The 20986-nt window shown below is 37.2% G+C and overlaps 2 protein-coding genes and 1 pseudogene across 3 annotated transcripts; all 3 read right to left on the reverse strand.

The window, feature by feature from the left end:
- Nucleotides 1-995: 995 nt before the first annotated feature.
- LOC149399907 (disease resistance protein RGA2-like) lies at nt 996-6826 on the reverse strand. The gene is made up of 10 exons (XM_089610368.1): nt 3874-6826; nt 3550-3628; nt 3230-3456; nt 2686-2875; nt 2279-2539; nt 2103-2170; nt 1969-2027; nt 1811-1873; nt 1457-1734; nt 996-1355 (listed from the first exon to the last, which is right to left on the reverse strand). The coding sequence occupies exon 1, from the start codon at nt 6757-6759 to the stop codon at nt 3898-3900; it is 2862 nt and encodes a 953-aa protein (XP_089466494.1). The 5' UTR covers nt 6760-6826; the 3' UTR covers nt 996-1355; nt 1457-1734; nt 1811-1873; nt 1969-2027; nt 2103-2170; nt 2279-2539; nt 2686-2875; nt 3230-3456; nt 3550-3628; nt 3874-3897.
- Nucleotides 1634-3560, reverse strand: LOC149399908 (ribonuclease MRP protein subunit POP4-like). Its single transcript, XM_089610367.1, has 6 exons — nt 3550-3560; nt 3373-3456; nt 2279-2539; nt 1969-2027; nt 1811-1873; nt 1634-1734 (listed from the first exon to the last, which is right to left on the reverse strand). Exons 1-6 carry the CDS (start codon nt 3558-3560, stop codon nt 1634-1636), a joined length of 579 nt encoding a protein of 192 aa, XP_089466493.1.
- A 6814-nt stretch (nt 6827-13640) lies between the features above and the next one.
- LOC149399909 (putative starch synthase 4, chloroplastic/amyloplastic) lies at nt 13641-20227 on the reverse strand (annotated as a pseudogene). Its single transcript, XR_016296292.1, has 16 exons — nt 20094-20227; nt 19951-20006; nt 19717-19848; nt 19250-19454; nt 18872-19006; nt 18679-18783; nt 18486-18584; nt 18228-18357; nt 17619-17666; nt 17457-17567; nt 16993-17102; nt 16525-16693; nt 16057-16143; nt 15324-15437; nt 14974-15035; nt 13641-13810 (listed from the first exon to the last, which is right to left on the reverse strand). The product of XR_016296292.1 is annotated as a putative starch synthase 4, chloroplastic/amyloplastic (transcript).
- Nucleotides 20228-20986: the final 759 nt, after the last annotated feature.

Here is a 20986-nt window from a genome sequence, read left to right on the forward strand (position 1 = left end):
CGCCCTCGAGGAGATTTGCAATCTTATGGAGAGAGAGAGAGAACAAATATTTTGAAATTAATATTGTTACACTATATTTTAGATAGTTTATGTAAATCTCATCGCCGTGTGCCTTATTTATTTGGTCTATTCAAATTTATCCGTGCATGTACTATCGCTGAGCAGGTTCCCACATATAAATCTTTGCAAAGTTACTAAGCGAAAAATTATAATATATTTCTTATAGTAAATAACAAAATTAATTTAATACATTTGTGGCAAGTAGAAATAACTTTTAATTCATGCATGTATCTACTCCAATGCAGTTTCCTATAGTTCTCAAATAAGAATATCTTGGCAATTAACGCATAATACGTTAGCAATCAATTTTATTTTCTTTAATTATATTTTTTGTTTAAAAAATAAATATTAAAAAATGGCAAAACTGGAAGCAAAAATATTGACTGAAATACCACGTTATCGATTGGCTATTTCTCAAAATACATATAAACATTGGCTAATATGCAATATCAACGTTTGAATTTGGCTAGTCTGTCTAATTATTCTTTTTAAAATTGCAATTTTTACCTTATAATTTTAGCCCTAATTTATATAATGTTTTCAAATTTGCCCCCTGATTTTTTTTTTCAAATTTGCCCTCACTCATAGAAATTTCTGGCTCCGCCACTGGTGGTCATCATTAGACGGCATATCTGCCAATATCTGCTCCCACAAAACAGAAGGAGCATAATGATTACCTGTGTTGTGTGTAGTAATAAATAAGCATACTATAGTGTTGGTTAATATTTTGTGCCTTTAATGCACTTTGAGGTTTAGTCTGGGAGTCATTCATGTATCGCACTTCAGTCTAGGAAGCTTAGTTAAAACAGATTCTGGCCACTGAGAGACCTGTAAATGATATGGAACCAAGGAAAACCTGATTGAAAGTACGAAATATTTCTACAACGAGTCATAGTCCGGTCGTATTTCTTGAGGTGAGTTTGAAGAAACAAAACTTATATTTATACAGAGGCAAAAGCCTTTGAGGAGCCAAGGCTAAAATGAAATAGAAGAGATTCCCACGACAACGCATAGAGGCAATATCTTCTTCCCTTGACAAGTTCTGTTGGGAAACACTTTAAACTCCTCACAAGAAGAAAGTGAGTTTCGACTTTTTCTTACAAATAGAAAGAGGGACCTTAAATACAAAAAAGCCGTAGACCAGTGGGACCACACGCAGACCAACACGCCAGCCCCGACTGATCCATCGGAATCAACAATTGAGAAAGATTACAAGCTTAAAACTCTTGCGTTCTCTTTACAAAATAAAACTCGGACTATTTGCATTCCATCATTGCATGTTCATCACTGTTCTTCTGCAAGTAATTTCAATAAACACAAATTGGATTTGGCTTTTAACGATAAGGGAAACTGATTGCAAGTTTAGTTAATTAATGAGTCACTGTTAGAACCATACCCAATTTTCATTTGTCTCGTTCCAATCGCAGCCATCGATGTTAAGTACAGTTGAAAGATGGTTGTTACCAGGCTCATAAGTAACTTAGATTGTCAATTTGATACCCAGATAGAGACCTGTAAAGGATTTGGAACCAAGGAAAATCCGCTTGAAAGTCTGAAATATTTCTTCTACGAGTCATAGTCTAGTGGTATTTCTTGAGGTGAGCTTGTCCCCGAACAGAGTCACCTTCCACATGTCGAATTGGAAAACGAAGATGGAACACTTCTTGGGCACAACTGGAATATAGTCCATCAATGTTTGGCGATAAAACAAAAACGAGTTATGATTTAGGCAAAAAAAAAAAAGTTTTACCTTGGAACTTATCATTCATAATGCCACTCACCCCGGTGAGAGAAGCAGTTTTACAGTCAATAACTGAAAACACACAGACTAGGCTTTAGTTTAAGAAAATGATAATAACAATATTAACAATAAGAAGCTACTTCGACAAATACACATAAGGGGTTTACCTGAAAGAAGAGCACCGTGCAAGTCTATGTCCATAAAATGTTGAGCAAGCTGATTTAACCTATTACGTTAAGTTCAACAAAACTACGATCACATCAAGGAAAACCAAAGGCAACAACTTTGTATGCGAATTTACCAATTCTTTTTCAGATGTTGTGCCATCATATTTTTCAAGTGTTCATGCTTGGGAAGAACAATGCGTATCTGTGGTCCGATTCACATATTACCCCAATAATTAATAAGGGAACAAAAGAGAACAATTAAAAAAAACAAAGATCGAGCAAAACTGAAAAACAAGTTTGTCGAACTCACTTGTGAAACTCCTTGGGAAAATACAACGCCCCGTTATCCTTGTTTGTTTCATGGACGTGCTTTTTGGAGCGCTTGGAGCGAATCTGCAGAGCCCTGAGACAAGAACCAGTGGAGACACTCCGTCCCTGAGCGTAATTATCGAGTAGGACCTGATTGTCGATCTTTAAGCTTCTCAACCCTTGCGTGTACTTCTGACCCACACCCGTTTCGAAATATTTGGTCCAAAAAGTTATAGACTTTAGTCTCTTTCCCATCGGAGCTCTACACCAAAACCAACCATATATCAACCAAAAATCTCAAGATTCAAACTTTACTCATAAAAGAAGAAGATCAAACTTCAGTCTTTAGGAGAGAGAGAGAGAGAGAGAGAGAGAGAGAGAGAGAGAGAGAGAGAGAGAGAGAGAGACCTTTTCTGAGGGAAGAAGGTTTGGAATGGGTGTGCGTGAGTTTGTTGTGGCTAAGATTGAGCTCTGCTTTTTTCACTACTCTCTACTCTGTACTAGTACCACTATCTTATGAAACAACTGATCAATAATTACTAATAATCAATCAGGAGTATCACCGAAATGAATTCCAATCGGTGTCTGTAGGCGAAATCTGATATAATTAATCACATCAAATCAAGAACAACAATGGAAAAGAACAGTACATCAAACTGAATGCTAACAACAAATTCTCAAACACATAGCGCGCATTCAAAAATTAAAGAAACTGAGAGAGGCTTCATCGGTAGCTAGACCGCATTTACAACAGCAGAAATTAGTCTATACTTAGTGGACTTGTCCAGATGCACAAGGGTTGATGATTTTTTATTTTTTTATTTATATATATATATGTATATATATATATATCAATGAAATTAGAGGATTGTGAATTTATGATAGAGTTACCAAAACAAAACGAAGGTAAACGTAAAAAATTAGAGTCAAAACAAAAAGATTAGAAAAATACCAGATAGTCAAGGCAAGGCTCGGCTAGGCTCATATATGGCAGAGACTCGGAAGACGGTTCAGAATTTCTCAAGAATTGGGGAAGGAAGAAAAGGAGTGAACCGAAAATTGTAGTGAGGAAGAAGAAGCTAGGCTTTAACGTACGTACGAGACTGATTGCATTTTCGCATAACATGATTAAACATCAGACTATTTGCAATCCATCGGTGCATGTCCAGTAGTGTTCTCCTGCAAGTTTTTTCAATAATCAAGCATTGGATTTAGCTTATAGAACAAGGGAAACTGATTGCACGTTGATTTAAATGAGCACTCTTCTCATACCCATTTTTCATTAATCTTGTTCCAATCGATGTTCTCGAACTTGAGAAGTTAAATTGAAAGCCCCATAAGCGATGGTCACCTGGAAATCAAATATTAGAAAATCCAGCTGTGGTCTATGATCATGATCATCAACTAAGCTTACATAAATAAAATCGAATACACTTGTTCAAAACAAAACATCATTGCGAGAATCACAAGAGACGAAAAATTATGTTTTTGGATCTTGAAATCTTCAGAGGAAAAAAGCTAATGCAAGTGTTTAATCTGTATGATAATACCAAACATCTCAATTTTTTTTTGGAAGAAAGGAGGAAATGAAATTACCAGAAAGTTCTCTCACTCCGTTTTTTAATCCAAACCATTGAAGAGGATGTTGGGGACATGCGAAATCTTGTGCCATTCCTTCCCGACCTCTTTCTGGCACTGCCTTTGCAAGGTGTGGGATTCATATCCAATGGACAGCTCTTGCAGTGGCGTCATTTTCAGAAACTCTGGTAGTGTTTCAAGGCTTCCACAAAATCCAATGCTCAATTTGCGTAGACATGGCATGATTTTTGTTGTCGTCTTTGTGCAACATCCTTCCCACACTCTCCACTGTGGATTGCGGTAGAAACCAAGCTCTTCCAATTTCGGAAATGAAATGACCTCTCGATCGGCTTCAGTGATTCCGAGGAATTCTTCACCCACCCAACACATCTTGCGGAACCTCTGCAGTGTCAGAGCCTTGAGTGAAGGCAATTTCCCAAGCGGAGGTAAAGTCTCGCAATTCACGAATTCATCTAATCTAAGACAGGTGAGATTGGAAAGAGACATCATCCAAGCGGGCCACGCGGTGAGACCCAAGTAATTCCCAATGAACAGAGATTTCAAATTGGGATGTGGATGAATGGAACTCAGGATTTCGGTGTCGTGATTGTTGCTATCTACAAACTCCAACAACTCAGAACGGAGTCTGAAGACCAACTCCAACGCAAGCACATGCGGTTTGCCATTGAGGTTCAGCTTCGGGACATCATCCACTGTCAACCCTGTGTTTCTTATACACCCTTGGATCCTTAGAAGCCCTCGAAACTGAAGGTGTTTCATTGTGTTTAGATCTCCAATGTGTAGATAGGATCCCCTCTCCTTGGGCACCACTATCATGTCTAGACTTTGCAAACCACTTAATTTTCCTAACCCTTTCGGAAGCCCCTCTAACCTCACACACCCATCAATGTAGAGATGTTTTAGGCTGACTAGTTTTGAGATGCACTCTGGTAGTGTTTTTAAGACCGCGCAACCCTTGAGTTTCAAGGTCTCCAGATTACAGAGGTCGAATAGTTTCTTCGGCAATTCTATCAAATCATCATTCCATGATAAGTCTAGATATCTCAAGTGTTTCAATAGACCAATATCCTCTGATAATCGTTCCAAATTGCAATTCTCCAAACTCAAAGTCCGAAGACATGTAAGTTGAGAAAACACTAACATCTCTTCTTCGACCCAATTTGACAGCAAGAAAAGCGTGCGCAAATTGTTCGCATTTCCTAATGAATTAGGAAGACACCCTTTGAGAGTCAAGTGACGAGTGTTTTCTTCTACCACCACCGCCTTATTTTCTACTTCGTCTTCGTATTCATCAACTTCCATATAAACGTATTCATCGCCCGTCAAAAAATGGGCAAAATCATGAACTATGTCATGCATTTTGCACTCAACGCCTCCAGTACGTCTATCCTCTGTGAAATCTTGAAAAAATGACCGCATAGCCAAACTCTCGAAACAATCTCGACCTACATCCCACGAATCTACACTTCGGCCTAAGTAACCGTGAGACATCCACATCTCGATTAGATCATCTCTCTTTATAACATGGTCTTGAGGAAACACCGAACAAAACAAAAAGCAGCGTTTTTCCAGCGGTGGAAGGTCGTAGTAACTTAGCAGAAAAGGAGCAAAAACCTCCTTAACTTTAGCATCTTTTGACTCCCACAGTTGACTACGCAAAATGTCTTCCCACTGCCTCATCGTCTTTTTAGACCGCACAAGACTTCCAAGAGTTTTAGCAACTAGAGGCGAGCCTCTTGATTTAGCAGCGATTTTCAGACCGATAGGTTCTAATTGTTGACGCTCCTCGGGATTCATCTCCATGAACGCCAATTGGCTGAAAATCGTCCAACAATGCTCTTCACTCAACTTTCCTAGACTAATTGTCTGGTTCGTGGCCACTCCCATCATCCTCGCAACTTCTTGCTTTCTCGTGGTCACTAAAACCCGGCTTCCCCTACCCCCTTTCCTAAGAACCTCTCCTAAACTCTCCCATCTACTGTGGTTTTCAAGCCAGACATCGTCCAAGACAATGAGAACTCTTTTTCCCTCAATGGACTCATGAATGCGTTTGACAACGGCATTCAGTTCAAAGCTTTGAGTAGAGCTTCCAAGGCCTTCAGCGATCGCTTTCGCGACCTTGATGTCGTCGAAAGGATCGGAGACGCACACCCAAGCTCGCTTATCAAAGTGGGACTTAACTGCCCCATCATTATAAGCAAGTTGAACGAGAGTAGTTTTTCCGAGACCCCCCGGTCCCACAATGGGGATGATATGGAGGGAAGATCTCCCATCATCCTCATCGGTACTGCTCTCGCACAATAACTTGCTCACTAAAAGACTCTTTTCCTCGTCTCGACCATGAACTTTGGTCACGTCGACAAGGGAGATCGTCCCAAGTGGCCGAGACCTCTCAACAACAGTGTTTATGTTGAGATTGTACCTATTTTTTTCTTCGGAAATCCTAGCCAACTCTCCGTTAAGTTGCTTAATTTTGAGAGCAATATCACGGTGCATAACGAGGCGACCGATTTTGGTGCAAGAGAAGCAAGAGAAAGAAACCGGAAAACACACCTTGTTTGAAGAAGAAGAAGAAGAATTCTCCAGAGCTTTGCCTTCTTTTTTCTTGATCTCGTGCTGGAGAACAGCCGTGCTCCAATCGTCCAGAACGTTCTCGACATCCTCGGAAGCGTTCTTGAGCTTCTTAAGCCATCTTTTCACATCAGCGTCATTCAGCTGCTTCTGCTCAGCATCCTCGAGAACAGCTTGAATGTCCTCAAGACTAGTCTTCAGTTTTTCGACATCTTCTTTGACTCCTTTCACCAGCTTGATCTCCCTTCCGATTGCATCGATTGCCATGGGAACCAGAGTCTCAATCAGCAGCGAAACCACAGCTTCAGCCATCTTTCAACTTTGAAACTTTTTTCACAGCTCAACTCACTCACTCACTCTAATGCTCTCTCAACGCTATGTTTGTAATAGTATTAGATCAAGAAACACATATTTATAGTGCCTCTGACTGACAGGACATGCTAATTTAATTAACATATATATGGCCATAAAAAATGTCCCATCTTAGTACTAACATAATAAATATATAATGCACCAGGCCAGCCCTACTCCCAAGCTTGGATCTGTTTAAATAAAAATGTGAACATATATCTTCAGATCCATGTGATAAGGAAGTTACACCAGACAATATAATTAAATGTTAAATAGCAAGTTGTACAAAACAAAACCAGTTTATTAACTTAGTTGGAGAAGTCCTCTTAAACAAACATATTTGATTCCGTAAAAACTCACAAATTGTTAAATAGGGATTTAAGAACAATTAAGAGACATCTAAGGGATGCAATAATGGCTTATACAGTGGTTTAAATTTAACCTGAGACACGTAACAATTAAAAATTATTGATTCCGAGAGGGAGATACCGTAAACTAGAGTTGACAATATTTCTATATGTTAGATCCATGTGATAAGGAGGTTAGACCAGACTGGATAAATTTAATATACGAATAAATTTTATTTGTTACACTACAAGAAATACCACATTTAGCGACGAAACTATTAGCGACGACTTTATCGTCGCTAATAAATCGTCGCTAATCACCCTTTTAGCGACGATATTATCGTCGCTAATTTTTTTAGGCGAAAAATATTAAAGTTTGGCGGCAAAGATAATTAGCGACGACTTTATCGTCACTAATTCTTTTTTGTCGTCGCTAAGTTCGCGGGGAAATAATTAGCGACGATTTTATCGTCGCTAGATATTTTTTTTATCTTCGCTATACATTTAGCGACGAAATAATCGTCGCTAAATGTTTTCGAATTTTGACGAATTTTAAAGAGGGAAAAATCCCTCCCATTTAATTAAAACGAAATGATTTAGCGACAATTTGGTCATCGCTAAAGGTGTGAAATTTACTATTAGCGACGAATAGATCGTCGCTAAATGCCTGGTTCAATTAAGTTCATTTAGCGACGATTTGAAATCAATTAGCGACGATTTTAACGTCGCTAAATGTCTTTAAATACCAGATCGCGACCTGGTTCCCTCATTCGCTCCCAAACCCTAAAATAATCCCCATTTTTCTCTGGTTTCTCCTCTCCTCCGCCGTGCGGCTCCTCCGCCGTGTGCCGCCAACGCAGTCGACGCCGATCTCTACCTCCCCGGTAAGTCTCTCTCTCCTCACTTCTCTCTCTCTCCTCACATCTCTCTCCTTACCTCTCTCTCTCCCGTTGCAGCTCCTCCGCCGCTCCGCCACTACTCCACCGCTCCGCCGCCGACGCCGTAGCTGCTTCCCCGCCGACACCTTCCCGCGCGCTCCCCGCTTCCCCGCCGTCTTCCCCGCTCCCCACAGACATCGGTAAGTTTTTTTTTTTTTATAACTTTATATATATATATAAAGTTATATATTAATTATTTATAGAATTAATATATATATATATATATAACTTTAGTTATATATTAGTTATAAATTTATTTTAATTAGTTATATTTACATAATTTATATTTTTTAGAATTATATATTTGTTATAAATTTTATAAATTATAAATGAATTAATTAGTTATAAATGAATTATATATTTATTATAAATTTTATAAATATTGAAATTAGTATTAATTAGTTATATTTACATAATTTATATTTTTATTATACTCTATATGAAATTATTAGACTTAGAGCGGTTCATTTCGATTATATGACAACTTTCAACATAATAATCTACTAATAAATTAAGAAAGATTTGATATCCTTTCAACATAATATTCATTTCATTTCGATTTAATAATCTACTAATAAAAAAAGGGGCGGCTAGGTATCTAGCCCAAATTGACCCCCTCTATTAAAATTATAGCCCAACTATCACAAAATTTAAGTAAGTAGCCCAATCCACTACCAAACAATTTAATATTCCTATATTACCCTTAGTTCAAATAATAGAGCGCAAAACACAATTCCCTCATTCGAAACAAACCTCTCCGCCAAACGAATTTCTTTTACCCTCATTCGCGAACACGAAACCGACGATCTCTCCACTTCCGAAGCCGACGAAGAAAAAATGGTGAGTATCTCAACCTTCAATCTCTGGTAATTTCAAATCCTTCAATCTCTCCACTTCCGGCGCCGACGAAGTAAATTGGTTAGTTAATATTATTAACAATTCTTTGCGATCTCATAAAACACCCAAACTGAAACCCTAGACCTCATCTCCGCTCAATTTTGTGTTAGATTAACCATTAAATTGTAAGTAAATATTATTAACTGAACCCTAGACGTCATCTCCGAACGATTTTGGGTTAGATTATTCATAAAAATGATAAGTAAATATTATTTACAAATCGCCGTTCGATAGTAAATAATATTTACAAATCGCCGTTCGATAGTAAATAATATTTACCATTTGAAAAAACCAACATCTTGAAGCGAGAAAGTCAATGTCGTTTATAGTGTGATCTCTTCTCTTCATCTTTCATAGTAAAACGTGCAAAATGAAATTAGCCTAAATAAATTTTAAATTCGAAAAAAAGAACAGCCAATGCAATGCAAGTACTCCCATAAAATCGAAAATAAAGACGTAACCACAATTCCACACACCGTAGTTGGAATTCCAATCATACATTAGTTTCCACAGGGAAAAAAAAATTTCAAAACAAAAGAAAAATAACTGCAGTAATGTTACACATACTCGTCGGCTCGTTCCAATTTGTCCAAATCATAACACCTTGATAGTAAATAATATTTACAAATCGCCGTTCGATAGTAAATAATATTTACCATTTGAAAAACAACATACCTGTCTCAGATTTGGCCAAGATCGAGGTCGCCTCGCCGATCTTGACGCAATCGCCGTCGCGGAGCTCGACTCCGGCACCGGGAACGACGGCAAAACGCCTGGAGAAGCCATTTCCCCTTCTCCGAAGCGGCGGCGCGTGGGCGATCCCGTCGACTCGCCGTCGGATCTTTGATCGCCGGAGGCTCGGCGGCGGGGAGAGAGTCCAAAAGGAAATCGCTGGTCGGAGTGTGATTCTTCATGGCAGAGATTATATTTTCAAGCTTCACGGTCCGGGAATGGTGTGCTAGGCTTGTAGAACTCGCTCCACAGAAGACGAAGAAGAAGAACCACAGAGACGAAGAAGAAGAAAAAGAGGTGGGTCTGGAGGAATAAAACGTACGAAATTGGGGGTAAAGGACAATTTTGGAAACTCAAAATAATTTGGGCTATTTCCCTAATAAACTAATAGTTGGGCTATTATTTTAAAACTTCTATCCTCAAGTGGCTAGTTGTTTACGAATCTCATAAAAAAACTATACTGCCTTCCCGTACTTCTCTCATTTAAGTGAGGATAATTACGATATTAATGTTAGGATAATTGGTTATTTAGCTACAAAGCCTTATTTACGATAGTTATAAAAATTTACATAATGTATTTTTATTGAAATTTCGTTTTGTACAACTTATAACTCTATATATATATATATATATATATATATATATTGAAATTAGTTTTGTTAAATTAGTTATAAATTTTAATATTAGTTATAAATATTTATATTTGTTAAATTATGTAAAAACATGTAAAATTAAATGGAATTGTATTTAATTGTTGTTAGAAATGATTAAAAATGTGATGGATTATGAATTTTAATAATCGAACCACTGAGGTTGGATTTATTGTTAGTTTTAGGATGTTTCTATGCAGGTTTTAAAGTTAAAGGCTTGATGCCGGATTGTTAAGTTTATAGGGCAGGTTCTGCCGAAATTTCGGTAGGATCGTGAATTTTGTTTTGAATTTCAGATGGCTGCGGCTACAGGAGCTGGAGGCAGCGGAGGCGGGGATGACTTCTTAGCCCGTCTCCCGAATTATTGCTAGTCGGCGCCCATACGTGATGGCGTCGAAGAAGAAGACGAGGATATCGAACCGGCCGTGCGTGGGCCGACGGTCGGGCTTCGATCTGAGCGTGCACGGCGCCCCGGGGTGAAGGAAGTCGTTTATAACGAGGAGTTTCAGTCGTTCTTGCAGCCAGAGCACGAGATGGATCCGGATCTCGCGACGTTCGCGAACACGCTCGGGTTGGTCGTCCGAGACAAGATCTCGCCTACGGTCCCAAGGTGGACGAATGCGAACGTGGGACCGGCGAAGGAGGCCGAGATCCGAGCAGCGATTCGAGACAAGTACGACATTCGAGTCGATGGTGATGCAACCGGGAAGAAGAAGGCGATTGTCGATGCGGCAATCATTCGAGACGCGAAGACGAGTCTTCGCGAGGCATACCTTGCGGTCATGGTTCGACATCGACTGCAAGAGCAGCGTACAGGTGGCGCGGTCGCTGAAACCGAGGACCGTTAAGCTCGACACCGAATGGAACCGCTGATACAACGATATACGAGCGATGAGTTTAAGGTAATCAAATCATTTAAGTTAAATATGTGTTTACCCTTTTATTAAACGATTTGTTATTTACGTGTACGTTTACTTATATTACAGGCCATACAAGCGAAGAACAAGGCGAATCGCGCGAAGAAGAAGACGAAGACTCGACAGGGGACGATTGGGTTCTCGACCCACCGCATGAAGAACGTAAGTTTTATGTTTATATGATACATCAAATCGTTAAAATTATCTAACACTTGAAGTTTTGTTTACATGCAGAAGAGCGCCGAGACAGGCGCTTTCGAGAGCTTGTTTGCGAACTACAAGCGCCAACATCAGTCCGACAAGTCTGAATGGCTGACTCCTGAAGCCTCCGCACGTTATGAAAGTTTATATTTATTTTTCTTATTTTTCGATTAATATAAACTAGCTACTTAATTATATCAGGATCGACTGGTCGCTAGGTTCAACACGTTGCGAGCGGAGGCTGAGCACCAAGGAGCGGACGTTGATATTTCCGTCCTAGAGCAGCAGGCGATCCGCGATATTATGGGTTCGCGGACTGATCACTTGACATGCGTCGGACGTTTGGTGCCACAGGGAGCACGGATGGCGGCTGAAGTCGCCGAAGTCTACGGTTCGGAGGCTGGGACGTCGCAACCAGGATATATCTCGCAGGAGGTGTTGACATCGACCCTCGCCGCGTTCGCCGAGACAATACAGAGTCAGGTGCCCGGCCTCAACCTTAGCTCGTTCATGTCCCAATTTTCGCAGAGTTCGCAGCTGGCTCCGTCATCCCACAGCCAGCAGACTCCGACGGCCGGCGTCCACACTCCGACGGCCGGCGTTCACACTCCGACGAGTGGCCAGCAGATGACTCCCGACGCCAGCCAGCAGACGACGCCCGGCGGACCAAGTCAGTCTACTCCGACGCCGCAGCCTGCAGAACTTCAGCGCCAGCAAAAGAGCGTTTCACGTCGAGGAGGGGGGAAACGAGCGGCGGAACGACAAAGCAAACGTCGCGACTAGTGTTTTATTAGATATAGTTCTCGATAACCGAAAACGTACGTAACCGGATTTTATATATTTCTTGATTTGGATAATATAATTTAGTTTTTATTTGATTTTTCATTTTAGAATTTCATAAACAAAAAACCATAAAAAATAAATAATTAACGACAAAAAAAAAATAATAATAATAATAATTAGCGACGACAAAGTCGTCGCTAAATATTATTACACAGAAGTAATTAGCGACGACTTTGTCGTCGCTAATTCACGCGGGAAATTTTAGCGCGTGAATTAGCGACGACAAAGTCGTCGCTAATTACCTGTTTCAAAATGGAAAAAAACTTCTCGTCACGACATTTAGGGACGACATTATCGTCGCTAATATCGTCGGTAAATATTTAGCGACGAATAAATCGTCGCTAAATATATTTAGGCACGGACATTTAGCGACGATAATAATCGTCGCTAAATAGATTTAGCGACGATTATAGGGTTATTACCGACGAAAAAAATCGTCGGTAATTGTCGTATTTGTTGTAGTTGTCGTATTTGTTGTAGTGTTAGCAAAAGGTACATAAAATAGTTTTCTAATAGAAGTCTTGTATAAGCAACAGCTAAGCATCTGCTAACATTTGTCACGTACGTGAATCGTGTGAGATTATTGTAACATAAAATAAATTCGTGGAACCAACGTCTTTCACAATAGAGTTGACCGTAACTCATTAGAGCCGTTAATTAAAACCCACAAGTTGTCGTTAAACAGGGACTTAAGAACACTTAAGAGACACGTAAGTGATACAATAATTGCTTAAACAATGATTCTATGTTTTTAGCTCGAGAGATATACAATTACTAATGATTGATTGAATCCGAGAGGGATTACCAATATTATCGATTACTGTAAATTCCTATCGATTATCTACGATAGCCATAGGTTATTATCCGAGCTTGCCAATTGTACGTGTAAATTTGTTTCTCGAAAGGAAAACAAAAATTACTCACATGCTCATTATGTCTTGAAGGTGTAATAACTGGGTACGTTCCTGCTCTTTATTAATGAAATGGCTCTCAATTTTTAATTAATATTTTTTTCTAACTGTTTTTGAATTTCTAATGGTGTTTTTTTCACTATTTATTTGAATTCTATTCTAAATACTTTATAATCTTCAAAGGAAATTTTTATAAAAAAAAATGGTGTAGAGTATTAGTTTTAGAGGTGTGTAATTACAGTTTATAAAGTATGCATTCATGGGTAGACTTACATTGGTTCCGCCCAGATTTTTTTGTTTTTACATTTGATCTGTTTTGATTATAATTTTCATGTGTTTTATGGTTATTTTGAAATTTATTGTGGTAACGGTTATAGACGGCGGACCGGACGTTGTATAAAATTATATAATGATAATAAAAAAAATAACCATTTTATGCATATGTGAAATAAATGTTCGTAAAGATATTATTAAGCTCAAAATCCCAAATCACGTTCGTGCACAAAGTTCAACACAAACAAGATTCCTAATGTGAACAAGGAATGCACCGTGCCAGCTATACTCCCAGATTTAGGTCTGTTAAAAAAACATGAGAATCGATGTATTGATAATTTAATGTGGAAAAAAAAATAGCAAATGGTACAAAAACAGTTTAAAAATTAGCAAGAGAAGTCTTCTAAAAGAATTAGCCAAGCATCTGCTAACATTTGTAGTTAACATTTCAATCATTTTCCTCGATAAAATAATAAAGATGTCTTTATATTAATAATTATAAGAAATAAATAATTAAGGGCACAGTTGAAGTTTGATCCCTATTCTATTGCGATTATTGAAGCTTTTTGACCATTGACTACTACCATATTGGTTGTGATTTCATAGTGCATCAAGTGATATATTATTTATTTATTTATCCACTATGATCTCAATGATGATATTGTAACTGATTGTTTTATAGTCAACTTTTACATGCTGTTCTACAATTTGAATTGTTATTAGTTTGAAAATGCCATTATTTTGTACAATCTTTGGTTACTGGCTTGCTTTGGAATTGAATTGTAATAGAGTTTAACTATTCGTTAACTCTATTCTATTATGGAGAGTGAGAAATAGAGTTGAATTGCAGCAATATCAACTTCATTTTGTTACCTCTCACTCTTTTATGGAGTGGGTTGGAGATCCACTAAAGTGAACTAAAATCGTTCAATAAATTAAAAAGTACTTTAAAAAAAATAATAAGTTAATTAATTATAATCAGTGGCTAATTAATTATAATTAACATAATATTGGCTATTTAACAAATAATAAGTTTAATGCAGCTTAATTGTTTATAAATTTCATAAAAAAGGCATAAGACATATAATTTATATAATATTAAAGTTTAATTTATGGACCTGGGCTAAAGTTTAATTTTTCATTTTCAAACTGTCTTGCAATTTTTTGATTTTATGGAAATATTGTTCTTCATTATACTGTTTTTTCCTTTTTTTATTTTATTTTATTTTATTTTAAGATAAAAAATAATTACTTGAAAATTTTGATTTATTAAATATTCTCGGTAGTCTACTATGTAACAAATTGGCCAATTTTTAGCTCATAGTTAAGAATATTACGTATTATTTTACTCTCTAGCAAATATCAAGTTTTATTATGTAAGCATTTTTATTTTATTAATTTATAGTCTTCGATGTGTGTGTGTGTGTGCGTGCGCGAGCGCGTGAGAGAGAGAGAGAGAGAGATACCGGAATATGCTTTTACTGGAGTTAATTACCAGTGGAGCCGCTCCGTATCTCAATGCCTTGAGCTACATAATCAACACAAACGAAAAAAAATTGAAATTGCAAGCAATTCAACTGTTTTAAAAATAAAAATGAATATATATAGACAAATAAGGTTCCTAGGAAAACATTTACACAAGAGAATCAAGCTTAGTAAACGGGTTTTGCTTCGGGTCTTGGTATAAGTTATGAGAGTCTAATTCAACATGTTTCATAAAAATCTCTAGGCAAACACTTTATGCCACAAGACTCAGTATCACATGGTTCTGTTTCTACCTTATAATCACTAATGAGAGAGAGAGAGAGAGACTCACCGGAGCTTGAGAAACAGGGTCGTGATATGATTGGCACAAGATAATGTCTGATCCCGCAAAGATCAGATGAGAGAGCGCTTCGTTATGTTGGAGACAAATTTGTACATTATCATCCTGCGTGTATATTTTTTAGTCGAATGAAATTAATGCAGCTTGAAATACAAATCTGGATAAACAAACCCCATGAAAAGGTAATGAAAATAAAATGAGGTACATTTTGATGTTTCAATCAAGCTTGCTTTCATTACTAGGGAAAAAAAAATAGCCTGTCCAGCTTGTACCTGAAGCTCTTCTTGGAAAGATTGAAGCCGTCTGTTTGTTTTAGACAAATTATCATTCCCTATGATGATAAACCGTAAGGGAAAAAGCCACAAAATAATTGCTTTTACGTGTCACAACTCATTATACGAAAGCCCATATCTTTTTGTGATCATCAGAAGAACAATCAGGCCAATAATTAATATGCATCTGAAACTAATGTAATGTAAATAAAGTACTTGACAGAAGAAAAAGAAAGCATCAACTAGTGCACTGAAGTACTAGAAAGTTCCCAATCAAGGTTTTTTTTTCTATAAAAAAATGTAACTCTTGATGCAAAAAAAAAAAAAAAAAAAAAAGATGGGCAGTAGCAAAAGTGAGTTTAATTTTTCTCACAAGTTTGGATATTGATTTAAAATAAAAATTTAAGCTGCGATGCGAATCATTTTTCAACGTGGAAAATATGTGTAACAACCTGGACACCTCTGATGATAGCATTCTGAATTTCAGCCTTGAGATTTTCCAGATCAACATCTGAAACATCGGAGAGAATACATCCGACCTAAGACAGAATCAATAACACACGTCGATGAGTAAAAAAATAAACAATAACTATAAACAAGAATATGCGTGGGGAACTCCAAAAATCGGAGAAAAACTGTGGCCCACCAAAAAAAGAAATTTCAATATTGTAAAAATAACTGTTACAAGTCACATATATTATCTAAATGAAGTTCTCAAAAGCTTTATTTATAGCAACAAAAGACGAATTTAGAAGTGTTTCTTCTAATGATAACAATGCCTAGTCTCCCTTCTTATTCAGACTTTATTATATCGCCAAAGATGTAACATGATGTATATGGTTTTCAATTTATCAAATAGTAAAACCGTTCTTAAAAAAAACAAAGGCTAAACAATAATAATAATAAACTAGAATTCTTACAACTATATTAGAGGTGTTTTCAGATAATCCCGTGTAGTGTTGTAGTGTGATTTGGCAAGAGGCTTTCCCGGTGATGTCATCCGCAGTGTAATTTTCCGGAAGAGTGTTGTCTGTGGAAGGATCCCAAGTAGAGCTCTCAAATCCAAGAGGAGAAACAACAATCTTGTCCCTGAAACATTGGGTATATTTTAATATATACCTATCTATCTTCTGAAGAACAAAAAAAAGGCGTGATTCTGCAATAAAATGACATTTCCACGATTATATAGAAACTAAATATTTTGAGTAAAATAGTCCAACAACTATTGGTTTTGTTAACACTTTAATCATTTTTCCTAAAAAGAATCATTTGTTTTTCCTATGAATAGTGTTTGGTCGTCCAACAGCAGTGTACAACACAACTTTACCAATATATCTAAAGATTCTGAGACTAAATTCAAGGATTGGCCTTTAAATGTATAAACTTACTTGTTAGCATTCAAAGTAGATTCCAAGCCATGGCTAAGACTCTGAATAATCTTGCTTTTCGAATGCATTGACGACATTACCACCACTTTATTGGCATACACAATTCCACCCTGAAAACTTATAATACACGCGGGAAAACTCAAGACATGACACGAAGCTAAAGAACTCTTGGCATGTAATAACGTTAAAAACAATTAAATAAAAACGTGAGAACCATTGTAGAAGGAAAAGAAATTGCTCGTCAATATAGAGATATATGTTTCAATCAACTGTGTTTTCAAAATTCTGCATACTGTGTTCTCTGATACAGTTTTAACCCAAGATAGAAATGGTGCATGAATTGAACTTTTTCTGATGAAACTTGCAGGCCAAACTACATATTTTGGCCTTATAAATAAGAGAGCTAGCAAGGAACTATAATCAAAGATTTTATATTAAAAAGATAATAATAAAGTGATTTTTACCTTTAAAAGGTTGACGAGATGAGTTTAATCGCTGTCTTGCAAACGATCGGCTCGGTGAAGACTGCGAGGATCAAGTCCGCATAATGCTATTTTTTCTGGTTTCTCTATACACTATAAGTATGAGAGTACATGAAGCGGGACATGAAATGAAACAGCTCTTGCCTGTAGATTTAAGTTCTGGCATGTGAACAATATTTTTGTACCTTCTAGCTAGTCCCTGTAATAAAAAAACAAAAAAAATACTAATTAAGGAACGAACAATCATCGAAGAAAAATTACACTTCTAAAAGGATCATTTGTTGGAATTGAAGATCGCATATGGAACAGAAGTAAAACTGAGAGAGCTTCTCTAATAAAATAGCTTTACGTCAAAATCTGACATAAAAAAAACATTTAAAAATAAATAGCCTTTACATGAACTTAAAACTCCATATAGGATTATTAACTGAAATATGATCTAGAGAAATAGTTGCTCATTCTCACTTAAAGTCTTTATTGGCATTTCCATGTGAACTAGTCAAGTAATTGTATAACCCGATCACATTCACAGACCGTAACTTTTTAACTAAAGAGAGCAACGGATCTAAAAACCTCTTCATGGATTCATCGTCCAATCTATTAATCTACTGCTCTTCACTCTTTTACACATCTAACATTTCAATTTCTCACAAGCTTAATCATAACATTTTTAAAGCTGATATCTAAAGTTACAAGTACTAAAAAACTGATATCCAAGTCGTTAGTTCTTCATTTGTGTTAATAAAGGTAAACCTGCTTTTCAAAGACATCCCAGAAGAGTGGTCCAGCGATAGCGGTCTCCCAATTGTGGATGTGTAATACATCGGGCCGTTTTCCGGATTTCAATATGTAATCCAAAGAAGCACGCGAAAAATAGGAAAATCTGAGAATCATAAAAGGCGATTTTAACAATAAAAAGTTAAAATGTTGGTATGATTGTAATCATCGACGTGAAAAATATCAATGACTTAGGGGAACTAAGAATAAACCCGAAATAGTTTTATTTCTAACCTTTCGAAGTCGTCCAAGTAGCCGTATATCAGCTCACGGTTGAAGAAGGAAGAGTAAAGCCGTGGTTCAATTAAAGTAACTCCGATACCACTAACAACACTGCAAAAAACAAAACAAATAAAAAAAAGTAGGTGTTTTAAAACATAGTTTCTTACAATGTCCCATGAGAAGAAAAAAAATGAGCTCTACCAACCCATTCCAAATTCTGTTCTCATGTAATTGGCCATTAAAGTATGAATAAGAATCCGCATCGATTTCACGCAGCCCTTGAACTGCTTCTAGGTCCAGGCTCTCATACCTATGTCCAGTGCAAAGTCATTGGGAATAAATTTTAAAAAAAAATCTATCAAAAATAGAATAAAATAATCCTAGATCATGTTGATTACTTGGGTAATATAACCTCCACGAGATGACCCTTTCTCTGCAAGGCTCGCGATAATCCCATCACATAAGATCCCAAACATCCAACAGAAACCAATGGTTCCATTTCAGTGCATATGTGGACAACATGGAATGCATTTCTGGGTCGAGAATAAAAATAAAAATTATTAATAGAACCGGGGAAGGAAAGCATGAAAAGAGATATTCTAGCGTACGATTCATCAAGGCAATAATATTAGTTCATTAATTTATAAAATTCCATCCATGAAATATGATACTTTCTAAAATCATTTGATGCCAAAGAGAATCTTTCATGATCAAAAGAATGTGACACTCCGGGTCCGAAATCCAATTAAACATCTAGAAAAAAAAAATGTGTGTACCTTTTGCTTCTGTCCAAGAACCGACGGAGTGCTTCTAGAAACTCGACATCGTTCCCTTCACGAACGCCGGAAAAAACATCGTGTAGACCAACTCTACAATCCATGATCAGCCTCCTCAAATCGGACGATTCGGAGTTGCCAATCATTCCCGTTAGAACCAGCGAGTCTATTCGAAGCAGTAATTCCCAACACAGCGTCTGACTTTCTACATAGACTCGACTCAATTCAGCCAAACAACATTGCCCAAGTGTAGAAAAAAATTGTATATCATTTGATCAAACCGATACATAAATGAAGAGACTCATCAGACACCACAAAAATCAAAATTCCCCGAAAATTTACCTTATACATTTAGCTTTATACATATCTCAAAACCGACCTTATAAGTTTTTGTAAATTATAGAACAGTCACAGAATTAATAAACTAAGCTCTATTCAACAAAAACGAGGGCCGGAGCAAAAGTTACCTTCCCCGAAACGAGCTAGCTTTTTCTCGGCCTCAAGCCGGCTTACAGTTTCCCGAAGCGAGTGGTTCTCTTCACTGACTCGGTTGAGCTCATCCACGGCCTTTACGCGTTGTTTGTTCAAGTACATAATGTCTAATCATCAACACCAAATAAACCACCATTAATCAACCCAAAAAAAAAAAAAAAAAAAAAATCGAGTACTCAAATTCCGGATCCATTTGCATAGGGACTTACTCTGCTGAGCTTCTTTGAAGTATTGCCAAATCTCGGCCTGTTTATTATCCCCCCATTAATGGACTTTAAAAAACAAGAATTGAAAACGGTCAAAAATGGGTATTAGAGGGGAATTAAGTAAGCAAGATATAGCGATTCTGTACCTGAGAAATGTCTGCGTTTCCATGACCTTGACCTTCCAACCTGAAAGAGCACGAGAAGCGAGAAGGAGATCGGGAGCGATGAAGAAGCTTGACCGTGGATTTGAGAGAGGAATGAGGACTCCATTGAATTGCATTTGCAGTGGAAATCAAGGCCTTCATAACTTCAATTCAATTCGATTCCTTCTTTCTCGCCTTCGCAAATTAAATTACTCGTGTGAATTTCAAGTTCATTGTTACTTTTTTTTTTTTTTTTTTTTTTGGTTTTTTATATCATTTTTTAAGTTTAAATTTATTTTTATACCAAAAGTAATGATATAGAAATCACTAGATCCCAAACTTCTTTCAGCTTCAATTATTTTTGCTGAAAATAAAAGTAGTATTATATACATACACATCCCGGCATATTTCATTATGAATATCAATAGTAAATAATCTCCCAAAAAAAGAAAAGGTAATGAATCATAAACTTAACGTCCATTCCACTTTCTACTCTGGTTTGTGATGCTCTTAGTCTTTATTAACAACACTTGCTTGTTTTCTTTCTTTTTTTTTAGTAAACGTGGCCGGCACCACGGAGAAAATTCATTAAAACTCTCACTTCATGGCGGAGGAATACCGTGGTTACATCACGGCTCTTTGATCACTTAAAACTTCGCTCATAGCACACGGCGGGACAAGCCCCAACCAATGAACATCCGAGTCAACATGAAGAGCAAAACGGGCCAAATTATGGGCCACTACATTACAAGAACGCGGAATGTGAATAACATCAAAAAAAGAAAAAAAAATAGACTACAAACCTTGATTTCATGAATGATTGTACCCAACTCCGTCATGGGGACGTGACCCCCCTTGAGAACACGGACTACCTCAAGGCAGTCGGATTGGACCAC

This window comes from Urtica dioica, chromosome 4 (genome assembly GCF_054948205.1).
Source record: "Urtica dioica subsp. dioica isolate 48M chromosome 4, U.dioica_male_clone48M_v1_H2, whole genome shotgun sequence".
Taxonomy (NCBI): domain Eukaryota; kingdom Viridiplantae; phylum Streptophyta; class Magnoliopsida; order Rosales; family Urticaceae; genus Urtica; species Urtica dioica.